This window comes from Hevea brasiliensis, chromosome 6, assembly GCF_030052815.1.
Source record: "Hevea brasiliensis isolate MT/VB/25A 57/8 chromosome 6, ASM3005281v1, whole genome shotgun sequence".
NCBI lineage: Eukaryota > Viridiplantae > Streptophyta > Magnoliopsida > Malpighiales > Euphorbiaceae > Hevea > Hevea brasiliensis.
In genome coordinates this window covers 100,972,976-100,984,170 of record NC_079498.1, presented here as the reverse complement: position 1 = coordinate 100,984,170, position 11,195 = coordinate 100,972,976, and the positions used below count along the sequence as shown (strand labels likewise).

The window sequence follows — 11,195 nt, the reverse complement described above, 5'->3', positions numbered from 1 at the left end:
AGTTATGTTTTCATTGCTTAATATTTTAAAATTTTAATATTTTAAAAATGAACTCAAATGTTTTCTAAATAAATTTAAAATTTAATTTAAATGAAAGAATTATTTTTTTTGGTAAAATAAAACTTGATTAGTAAGATAATTATTTTAAATTAAAATTAGAGGATTTATTTATAATTTTTTATAAAGTTATTTTTATTATTTTCCCACGTTGTTAATAGAATTAAAATAGAAAAAATTATTTAAATTAAAAATAAAAAATTTAATTATAATTTTTAGCAAATATTTCCCATATAATTATCATCATTCAGTGGATTGTGACCATATATTCTTGGCATTTTGTGGATTATGATCACCGTACAAGGAAGTTCAATAAGTTTGGAAAACTCTGTACTTGAATTTGTTCTTTGCCTGAAATTAAGGATTTGCAAAGCTACCTTTATTTTTCATTATTTTTTCTTTTACAAGCAGAACACATGAATTAATGATAAAAATAAATTATTATTTAAATTATGATAATTTTTAAATAAATTATTTTTAATAAAATTAAAAGTTTTTAAAAGAAAATGATTTTTTTTAATTCATATTAAAATTAGAATCTTAATTAATGGATAATTTTTTTTATTAAAAATTATAAAATTTGGTTTCAAGATCTCATGTCTAAGAAGAAGAAGAAGTGTACGGTTGAATCGCATATAGACACTTGGCAACCATGTGTGATGAGTCTGTTCCCCTAACGTTTAGTATTGTCCCGAGAACACGTGTTGACTAAGGAAATCATTAGCACACATGATTGATTGGACACGTGGTAGTCAGAAAATGATAGAAACTGTTATGCTTACACACGTGTGAATAGATTCATGTAATAATTGGACTTTGTCCTCCTCCATCAGGAAATCAAATAGCTTCTTTTGATCCAGTAATCACATTCTCACGCCTACCATTTTCACAATTTTACTACAAAAACTCTAACCCAACTATATATATGTATATATATATATATATATATATATATATATATACAAATAAACGGTCATTCCCTGCACAATTTAACCAAGAACCAACCGAAACAATTTCTCTCCCCTGTTCATCTTGCCTCTTCTACTTCACTTCCAAGACATGTCTTCTATACTTAGCTTGAGTTCTCAAGCTGTTGTCTTAGCCACTGCCATGGTGGTTTCCAGCTCTGTAGTTTTTCTTGCTTTTTCTAAGCATAAAACCTTCCCTGAATTCTTCAAGAATCAAGATTCTCAATCTTCAGCTCAAAATCTTCGTTCTTGCTTATGTTCAGGTACCTGGGTTTTTTTTTTTTTTTTCCTTCAGTTTAATTTTATTGATTTCTTTTTAATTTCTTGGTTTCTTTATATTTGGCAGAGATTTATTGCTCTTGTTTCTTGTGTGCAGAGGGAAAGAAAAGGGACAGAAATAAGAAGAAGAAGAAGAAGAAGAGAGTGAAATTTGCAGAAAATGTGAAGGATACAAAAGGGAACGGAGAAGAATACAGAAGGGTGAAAGAAAATTCAATTACAAGAATTGATAGAGTTTGCAGAAAACGAAATCCCAGCCAATAGGATTGCTCTCTACAATGGAATTTTAAGGGACAGAGTACACAGAATGGAATGTTCATATTAAGCTAATGCTGTGTCCAAATTCTGTTTTTTCTTTTTCATTTTAAATTCTGTTTTTTCTTTTTCTTTTTCATATAATGTATAAAAATGTATAATATAATTTAATTGTAATAAAAAAAAATCCTGATACTTAATTAAGTTAAAAATTTAAATAGAATAACATATTATGTTTAACATAAAGATTTCTAGAGATATAAATTGTAAATGAATTATGCCATTCGCCATCTATTCAAGATTTGTATAGATAAATCTTGAACCATTTACTTAACGAAGCAAATTTGAATCTAATTTTTAAATTCTTTAATAAATATTTTGCGTTTGAATTTATTATTATTATTTGACTCGTTTATCCTTAAAATTAATTAATATATAAATTTGTGGGTCAATTCATTTATAAGGCTGTTAATAATTTCATTCATATAAATACATTTAATTGTGATTAATTATAAAATAATTAAATTATAAATAATATAATTATAAAAATTATATCTACAATTGAAATTTATAGTTGCACAACGTGTATAATTTAAGGCTATTAATAATTATAATTTATTAGGACTATCATTCAACAAGTTTTAGATAATAACTTTTTAATAATTAACTAATTAAGATTAATAAGTTAAGTCAGAGCTCGTGAGTTTAATAAAGAGAGTGAGCTTAGTTGACATATTCAATAAACAAGCTGTATGAGAATCGAGCTCAGGAATAAAATTAAAAAATTAAATAAAATTAAAACCATGAACTTAACCCTAATAAAATTTAAACGAATCGAATTCTAATTAAGATATGCATGATATTCCTTTAATTATACATGCAATTATTGAAAAAAAAAATTGATAATTTGATATTCCATGAATTTTGTCGAATTGGAAAATATTATGAATTATATAACAAATATGTTATGGAAATGTTATTGAAATTAAAATAAATTTTATTTAATTTCACGTATATTTATTAAGTTGTGGCATAAAATAAATGGTTAAAAAATCTAGTGAATGGGAAGCAGAAAGCAAAGAACAAGTTGGCAAGTTGGCCATGCCTTGCAGACTTGCAGTTGCCTGGAACCAGAGAGAAGTGCCATGGCAAGTTGAATTTGACTAGCCAACAATTCAACTATTCTTTGGGTTTTATCATCTTCAACAATTCAAAATTGACTAGCCATGGCAAGTTATCATAAATAAACAGGTCAACATAAGTTTAGAACTTTACTAAGACAAACACATTCATAGAAAGTAAAGAAAATAATTTCTTTTAATTTAAGGAAAGCAATTTACTTACTCACATAGAGATAAATTATTTTATGAAAAGTGAATTTATTAAAAAATAAAGAATTTGAACCAAATAAAATTTTAATGTATCCCCTGCACCCTCTAGAGGGAGAAAATGAAACTCATCATCTTATGATGATATAATAATAATATTTATCATACTTTGTTTGATATTATTATTAGAGTTATTATTGAAAAAAATATTTTTTATATGTATAATTATAATAATATTAAAATAATAAATTAATTTATTTAAACTATTTTTTTAATGATATTTTAAATAATTAAAAAAAATTAACACTCTAATCTCAATATTAACTAGACACACAATAAGCCATTCTTATCGTGGTGCGATTTTATAAAAATTTATCATATTAACGATTCATTGGCCATTTTAAATGACAATACAATCCAGAATAGCTCAAAGGTGTCCCTAATTAAAAAGTGTATTGTGTACAGTCCAGCAGAACAGTCTACGGGCGACAAAAAGGAGTGTAATTTAATTGATGCAAATGAACAAGTAAACCAAAGAAGAAAAAGAGGAGGAAGAAGAAGAGTAGGCAAAAAAAATCAGAATTAGTTGGTGCTTCCATCAGTTGAGAGATTCACAGTATAGAGATGAAGCAGTAAAAGAAAAATCCCTCATCAGTTTTTACACATTTTCACGGGTCACAGAACAGGTAAAGCATTGCCTCTCTTTCTTATTTTATTCTTTCTCTCTCTCACCCACACACCCCCACATAGTTTCTTATTTTCAGTTTCCTCTTTCGAGGGCTCTATTGTCTTTCTATTCTGGAATTGAATTCCCTTTGAATTTGCTTTCCCTGGAAAATCCATTTTGCAAGATCTGATACACCTGTTAGCTTGTTCATATACTGCATGCATGGGGTAAGTTTTCTGTTTCTTCTTCCCGGATTTGGATTTATAGGGAGATTTTGCTTGTGGGTTTTTATTTTTATGGGGGGATTGTATTTGTTTGATTGTGAATTTGAGTCTGCTGTACTTGCTTTGTTCATGGGGTTTAAATGATCGAGCTAATTTACTATATTTGGTTGCCCACGGAACTTGGAATTTTGTTTTTCAAAATAAGAAGAGAGATTATGCTCACCAGTTATGGACTCTGTATGGTTATCTAAAGAATTGTTGAAAAAAAAGTAGGAATTGGGTTCTGTAGTTTTGTGTTTCCTGCATTTTAGTTTCTATGGTATTGACTAAATTAAGCTCACTAATAGGATCTATTAATTTCTGCAGAAGCGACGAGGTTAAGTTTTCTATTGGTATGGGTTGGAAAATTAAAAACCAGTTGAAGTTTAAAAGATTATGTAGTTTAATATCATATTTTGTTTTGCGAGAATTGAAGTTTGCTTTTGTTGGGTGGCATCAAAAGAGGTCCTAATATTTTTGAAGATGATGGGTTCAGATGATAGAAAGCTCTTGCTATTTTACTGGAAGTAATCTTGTCTAGTTGTCTTGTTTTTAGACATCTGTTTCATTAGTTGTTGGTGCATTCTTGAAATTAATGAAACTAGATTTGTGAAAGTGGTCATATTACATTTGCATGTTTTTGTTTGCTTGAATCTATTCATTCATGTTTGGTTCGATGTGAGGCTGCAGGCACATGTCAGTTTTGACATTTTGCATGAGGCTCACAGAAAAACCACAAGAAATGATTCATCTGTTGGTGGAAGTTGATTCTACATAATCTCATCATGCAAAAGTTAGTATTTATTCTGCATGATTGTCCTCTATGCAGGGCTTCAGTGTTCCAAATCAAATGTAGTGCTTGACTAAAGATACCTTTGCATCAATCTAGTCATTCTCAAAACCATAAAGCCTTTTATTACTATGACACATGGTGATTACAGCCAAAAGCACATCTTGGTTTGTACATGAGTATAATCCAGCTGAGGCATTGCCAAGTAATTGACTTGTAGCAGCATGAGCTATAGCTTGCTTGGGCAATACATGGTTTCTCTGAGTGAGAAAATTCAATGAATTTGCTGCTTCTCCTGTAGCCAGACAATTTTCTCTTAAATAAGTGCCTCAAATGTTATACTCTGTTGTGAATTTCAAACGTTTGTCAATCAAACTCTTACCATGCATATTATTTAGATAAATTATTTAAGTGGAGTACGACATTAGGTTTCGACCAAGCCAATTAAAGTGCAACATATCAGCTTTAGTGGGGCACATGGTTGATTAGGTGATGATGCCCAAACTATGAAGTTGATATGTTGTGTTTTAGTTTACTTTGTCTGTACTGAGTCATATGCATACGTCTGTACTGGGTGGGCATTGAATTGTCATGCTAAAATGGCTCGGTAATCTGAATAAAATCCCCACTATTGATCGGAGCTTACCTAAAACTCTCTAGCCCTATTTTCTTATCTTTCTCAGTTTACAAACTATAACAGTTGAGGGTACTTAACTATGTTAGCATGCAAATTCAGTGTCAAAGTATTATAGATGCATCCCTTCCCTTGGATGCAATGGCTATCAATTGTAAAGTATGTTAGGAAATCAATACAATTAGAAGAATTGGATCAATCTCAAAATTCATGCAAAATTAAGAATTTATGGGATCCTTAATGTTAATTTGCATGACAGTACGGTTTAAGTTATCCAGAACATAAATTCTTCCAAAGACATCATTTTTTTTTTGTGCAAAACCTCACTCTCCCTTTCATGTATTGCATTTTTTTTAAAGTTCTTCCTTTTCTAAAATAGTTCATGCAATCCTTTTCCTATTATCTTGTTCTTATTTGTTCATTTTTCTGTGAACAATTTTCTTTTATGATTTGACAGAAGAATTACTTTGATAAACTGATGAAATGCTTTAACAGCATCCATAGTTGCTTTGGGGGATCTATTGGATATCAATATTCCCAAGTGTATACAACTACTTGAAAATTGTATCTTTCTTTTCATTTTTAAGATGAATATGCATCTAATACTGCTGAATACTCCCAAATGATAATTTAATCACTTTGAGCTTCATTGCACCACAACTTTTAGTACGGTATAGCAATATAATGTCGAGCAAAGGTATAAGAAAAGTTTGTGGCATTTGTTTTGAACCCTGTGGGGCAAATATTCCCTCTATATTAATGTTTTGGGGATTCTTGCATGTTTAGGGATTTGCTCGTCTTTTTTTCTCTTCAATGAATAATGATGATTTATTAAAGTCTCCAATATTTGTAACTTTTAATAATGTAAGTACAGCACAATGATTTTTGCTAGCGTTAATGAGAATGTGATGTTCTCAAGTGTATTTAGCCATGTGAAGATATGTATCCTACTATATCTTTATTTTTATTTCCCTTAATCTTTAGTTTAAGCATTGACTGTATGATTTTGTAGTTGTATCTTATAATTGCATCTGTGTTATGCTGCCACATCTAGGATTGTCAGTGGCTGTTATGTTTCAGCTATATGATTGTATGTGATTTGCAACAGAGCAGTGGTTGTCTTGGATGCTACAAAAAACCCACACTAATAACCTCAGTAGATGAGCCATCAAAAGGATCAAAGATTCAAGGTCAGACAGTGAAAAAACCTAGCATATCAGAGGATTTCTGGACCACCAGCACTTGTGATATGGACAACAGTGCTGTTCAGTCACAAGGAAGCATGTCATCGATCAGCACAATCAACCAGATACATGATCCGCATGGTGGCTCCAGTAGCACTAATGCACCTTCTGAATTTGTAAACCATGGTAAGTTAAGTGGCAGATCTAGATTTGTAAGGGGGAAATTACTACATGATGAAATATTTTATGAGTTATATTACGTATGATAAAGGAAATAATCAACATTAAAAAATACTTGGAAAAATGAAAGATTGTAATATACATATCTAAATTTATGAGGATATAGGCATAGTAGCTGAAACATAAAAACAAGGCCTATTGACAAAATAATAATAATAGTAAAACCTTTTCACTCATTTTTAATTTTAACCAAACCTTGTAATTTTATCAATTTGATCTGCAAACTTTGACATTGATTTCAATTTTAGTAATTGGGTCAATTGGAAGTGAAGGTGAGTTTCTTTTTTTTTTTTTTTTTTTTTTTGGGGGGGGGGGGGGGGTGGGGGGTGGGGTGGCGGCGCAGAAAAACAAGTATTAGCCAACAACATAACACTATGGGGGACCTCAAAACTTTTTGGGGCTCCCTTCTAGGTTCTGCGCCTTGGTAAGTTTACATTGCATCTTAAGATCTGCAACTTTATTGGACTAAAATCCCAATATATTTGATGGCTGTGTATGTAAAAAATAAAGGGCAATTGCTTATGATATGGTTGCTGGTGATTAGTGCTATTTGGAAAGTTACTGATGTCGAACCAATAGATCAAATAGAGAAGAGGAGAAATGAATTCTCAAAGCTTTGTTAATTCTCAATATCAATTGTAGTCATAGAAAAAGGTCTACCAACCAGGTATATATAGTAGAATTGTTAACCCTACTACTTACTAGGATTAGGAATAAGAAAATCCTAAACCAACACTAATTAGGAATCCCAAATTAACACGAATTTAAAATGTTACTTCCTATATTTCTTCCTAAAATAAGTAGTCCTAAAATCTCTAGAAGACAATCCTGCATCACTAGCCTTCATTTGCAGTTTAATTATCAATTATCTTTCTTCCATGTTTTGACAATGCCTATATATATTTCAGAGGGCTTTGTATGTTTTAATGCCATTTTATATTTCTGAGGGTGGAAAGACTTACAATGTGGAAAGGCAAAATGCACTGGGTAGTGAGGGTCATCTAGCCACCTTTCCATGCCCCCACCTTCTATCGGTTTTTCATATGTTTTTTTTTTCCTTTTCTAATTGGATCTCCTTTTGGATTTGGTTTGATAACCTGTTTAACTTTGCTTGTTCTCTGAGGGTGCAAGGGTGGTACTTATTGTTATCTATCATTGGTCCAGCATGTTACACTCTTTCCAACTGTGTGTGGGCACCTGATTCCACATATGAAAAGTTTTTTAAATGAACTCTTGATTGTAGGTCTTTTTCTCTGGAATCAAACAAGGCAGCGTTGGGTGGGAGATAAAAGGTCTGGGAACCTTGCACAGCAGTCTCGGGAACCCAAATTAAAGTGAGTTGCTCTCAATTCTTCTGAATTGATCAAATTAAGAGTGAGTCTATCATATGCATCATTATTCATAAACTTTGTAACACCTCTGTGTATGTGTTGCTGAGTTTCCAAGCTTGATTGACCATATGATGCAATTTGTTTTGATATATATTGTCATTTATTTCTCTCAATTCCCTAATGAATATTTTTTTTTAGGAATTGAGCAAATCATATTTTATAGAGCAAATTGCAACATTGCTAGTTAAGTTTGCATTTTGAATTTAGTTGGGGTGTTGCTTCCAAGTCATATTATCTCAAATAATTATTTATAAATGATCAAGTTCGAAAATATATGACATGACTGTTTGGAATGATTTTCTTTCAAACTTTTTACTCTATCTCACTCTCAAAATATAAATACTATTTACATTTTAAAAGAACAGGTTATGGCAAATTTTTGTGAAGAACAAAGTGGAATAAATGCGTGCTTGTAAAGCCAGTATTTTATATACTAATTGAGCTGAGATATGAACTAGTACTTGTTTATAGGTTTTCTTTTTCTCATAAAAGTTAAGTGTTATTGTTCCCTTGAAAGGGATGGTGGGAAATATCAAGATTGTTCAAACATCAATATGTTTACTAGTGAAAAAACGCCTGTGGGAAATCATCTCTGGAACATTTACATTGTTGTCTTAAAGATAAGCATTGATCATTCATGAATTGTTTCTGGTTATTTTGTCAGCACTCATTGTCTCTGCATCGTTAAAAACTTCTGGCTTTGCTGCAGTTGGAATGCGACATATGACAGTTTACTTGGAAGCAACAAACCATTCCCTCAGCCAATTCCTCTATCTGTAATTCTCTTGCTCTCTTTGTAGGTTCCTGGTTCAGTGGGTTGATCCTAAATTATGTTTTCTCATTTTTCATTGATCTTGATGACAGGAAATGGTAGATTTTCTAGTGGACATTTGGGAGCAGGAGGGCATGTATGATTAAGCAGTAGGAAGTACAAGACAATTGAAGGTTTGTTTAGAATGGAAATCCCTGTCAATTGATGTCAGATTAAGAAGCTGCTGAACAAACCGTGGTGTGTATATTAACTGTTAACATTATTTGTGATATGCCCACCCCGGCTTTTGCTTTCCCTCTACAGGCCATTTTAGACATGCCCTTTGTATTATTGCATTCAAACCAATAAAAAACATCGACTGCCAATGCTTTTCCTTGGCAGCAGTTTTTGCTTAATTCATTGAGTAACTTTATTTTCTATTTGGTAGTTCTTTAAAGGGAAATGGAACTGCAAAGTTTTGAAGGTATAGGCTTGTTTGGTTGGAGCTAAACATACCAAAAAGTAGAATTTCTTGGAAAATGAAGAAAAGAGTCTTGTTTGGATTCCATTATCAAATCAACTTTTCGAGGAGTAGATCATTTCAGTTCACTTGTGTAAAGGAAAATAATTTATTTAGGTGGGATTTAGTGAGTTACACATTTCTATTTTAATTTTGCACTCTAAATAATATTATGAGCATTATTATTTTTTTATAATTTATAAGTAAATTAAATTAATCAAGCTCATAAAATAGCTTTAAGTTTCACCTTTCAATTCAATTTCAAGAATAGCAATAGCAGTGCTCCTTTCCATTTCCTAAAAAGTGATCAGCAAGTGGAGACATTTTAAATCGGGAAGCACCTGAAAGAGAGCCAGTGGAGGACTGAGACATGTCAGTCACGAGTGACGTGATCGCTGTGATTTCAACAGTTTTCACGCACCGTTAGGCAAGGGAAGGTCATATCATGCGTGCTCTTGTTTTCCGTACACTAAACATCATATGCAAACACATGGCTGACCCTGCTGCCTTAACAAATCGCAACCGTTGGTGCGCCCAATCCTTTTATATTTGTACGGGATGGTAGATGTCGGATGGCTAATATAATTTAAGCGCTTGAGAAGGCTACATTTAGCAATTGCAATTAATATGTAAAATAATTAATAAAAATATATATCGTATAATTATTAACGTGTGATACTGTAGGTGTATTTTTCATATTTATAATATTTATATAATTAATAAATAGAAAAATATTTATATTCAAAATATATGTGATTCTATTTTATAATAATAAAATCTATCAACAATTATTAAATTCATTAAATTAATTCAATAAAAATAAAATTCTATTCATTAGCTATATAGTTTAAAAGCAACAAATATTATTAATATAATATTTGTTTACTATAATACATTAAATAAAATATAATTTGATAATAAAAATATTTAATTGTATAGAGTTTAGTTCTAAAAGAATATAACAGTAATACTGATTAAAATAAATAAATTAAATAACACTACTTTATGGTAATAGTTTTAGTACATTTAAATAATATATATGCACATTATTTTAATTAAAATGTTTTTTAATTATTATTAAATAAAATAAATGTTAAAATAGTTCAAAATATATGTTATCAAAATTAAAAAGAAAATATTTGTTTATAGTAATAAAATGAAAAATTTTTTAAAAATTAAAACATTTAAGTAAAATAATCACAATACTGTTATTAAAACAACAAATTACAATTTATTACAAATAGAAATGTTCCAAAATTAAGCAGCTCCTTAAAAAATAAAATTTTAATAATTTTTATTTAAAATATTATATATTTTAATTTTAGTGATTAATTTTACTAATGTCTCTAAAAATTTCCTTCTAAATTTGAGTATATCAATTTCATCAAATTTAATATTTAAAATTAATTCTACCATCGGTTATGAAAGTAAATTAATTATTAAAACTAAAAATCTAATTCTGTGGCATAAAAATTTTTATTTATTTATTTTATTCCTGTAGAGTTAAAAATATTAGTTATTTTTTATTATAATAATTATAAATTATGCTTAGTTTAGTTTTAAATCCAAATTCAAAATTAGTGACGTTAACTGATTAAAAATATATTTTTCTCCAATTGCTTGTTATTATATCTTAAAAAAATAAATTAAAAAATTTACTACAAATTTACTTATAAATAATTTTCATAATATAAAAAAATGACACACTCGATATATTATATATAATAGTTAAGATAAATTAATTTTTAAATATTGACTCTTTTATATCTATCTCTACGTCTGTCATATAGATGTGAATGTAATTTTATTATTTAAAAAATCAGTTTTGAAATAAGTAAGAAATTAAATTGTTATTTAACCTTTAAAAT

The 11,195-nt window shown here is 29.6% G+C and overlaps 1 protein-coding gene and 1 pseudogene across 5 annotated transcripts; both read left to right on the top strand.

Annotated features, from left to right (window-relative positions):
• Positions 1 to 983: 983 nt before the first annotated feature.
• Positions 984 to 1,763, top strand: LOC110659072 (uncharacterized; annotated as a pseudogene).
• A 1,587-nt stretch (positions 1,764 to 3,350) lies between these two features.
• LOC110659025 (uncharacterized) lies at positions 3,351 to 9,223 on the top strand. 5 transcript variants are annotated; one of them, XM_021816862.2, is made up of 5 exons: positions 3,351 to 3,573; positions 6,296 to 6,611; positions 7,909 to 7,999; positions 8,721 to 8,832; positions 8,921 to 9,223. In XM_021816862.2, the coding sequence occupies exons 2-5, from the start codon at positions 6,326 to 6,328 to the stop codon at positions 8,972 to 8,974; spliced, it is 543 nt and encodes a 180-aa protein (XP_021672554.1). In that variant the 5' UTR covers positions 3,351 to 3,573; positions 6,296 to 6,325; the 3' UTR covers positions 8,975 to 9,223. The 5 variants fall into 5 exon arrangements, with proteins under 5 accessions (XP_021672554.1, XP_021672544.1, XP_021672585.1 ...); XM_021816852.2 differs by lacking the exon at positions 3,351 to 3,573 and adding an exon at positions 3,595 to 3,781; XM_021816893.2 differs by lacking the exon at positions 3,351 to 3,573 and adding an exon at positions 3,596 to 3,781 and having other exon boundaries at positions 6,355 to 6,611.
• The last annotated feature ends 1,972 nt before the right edge of the window (positions 9,224 to 11,195 follow it).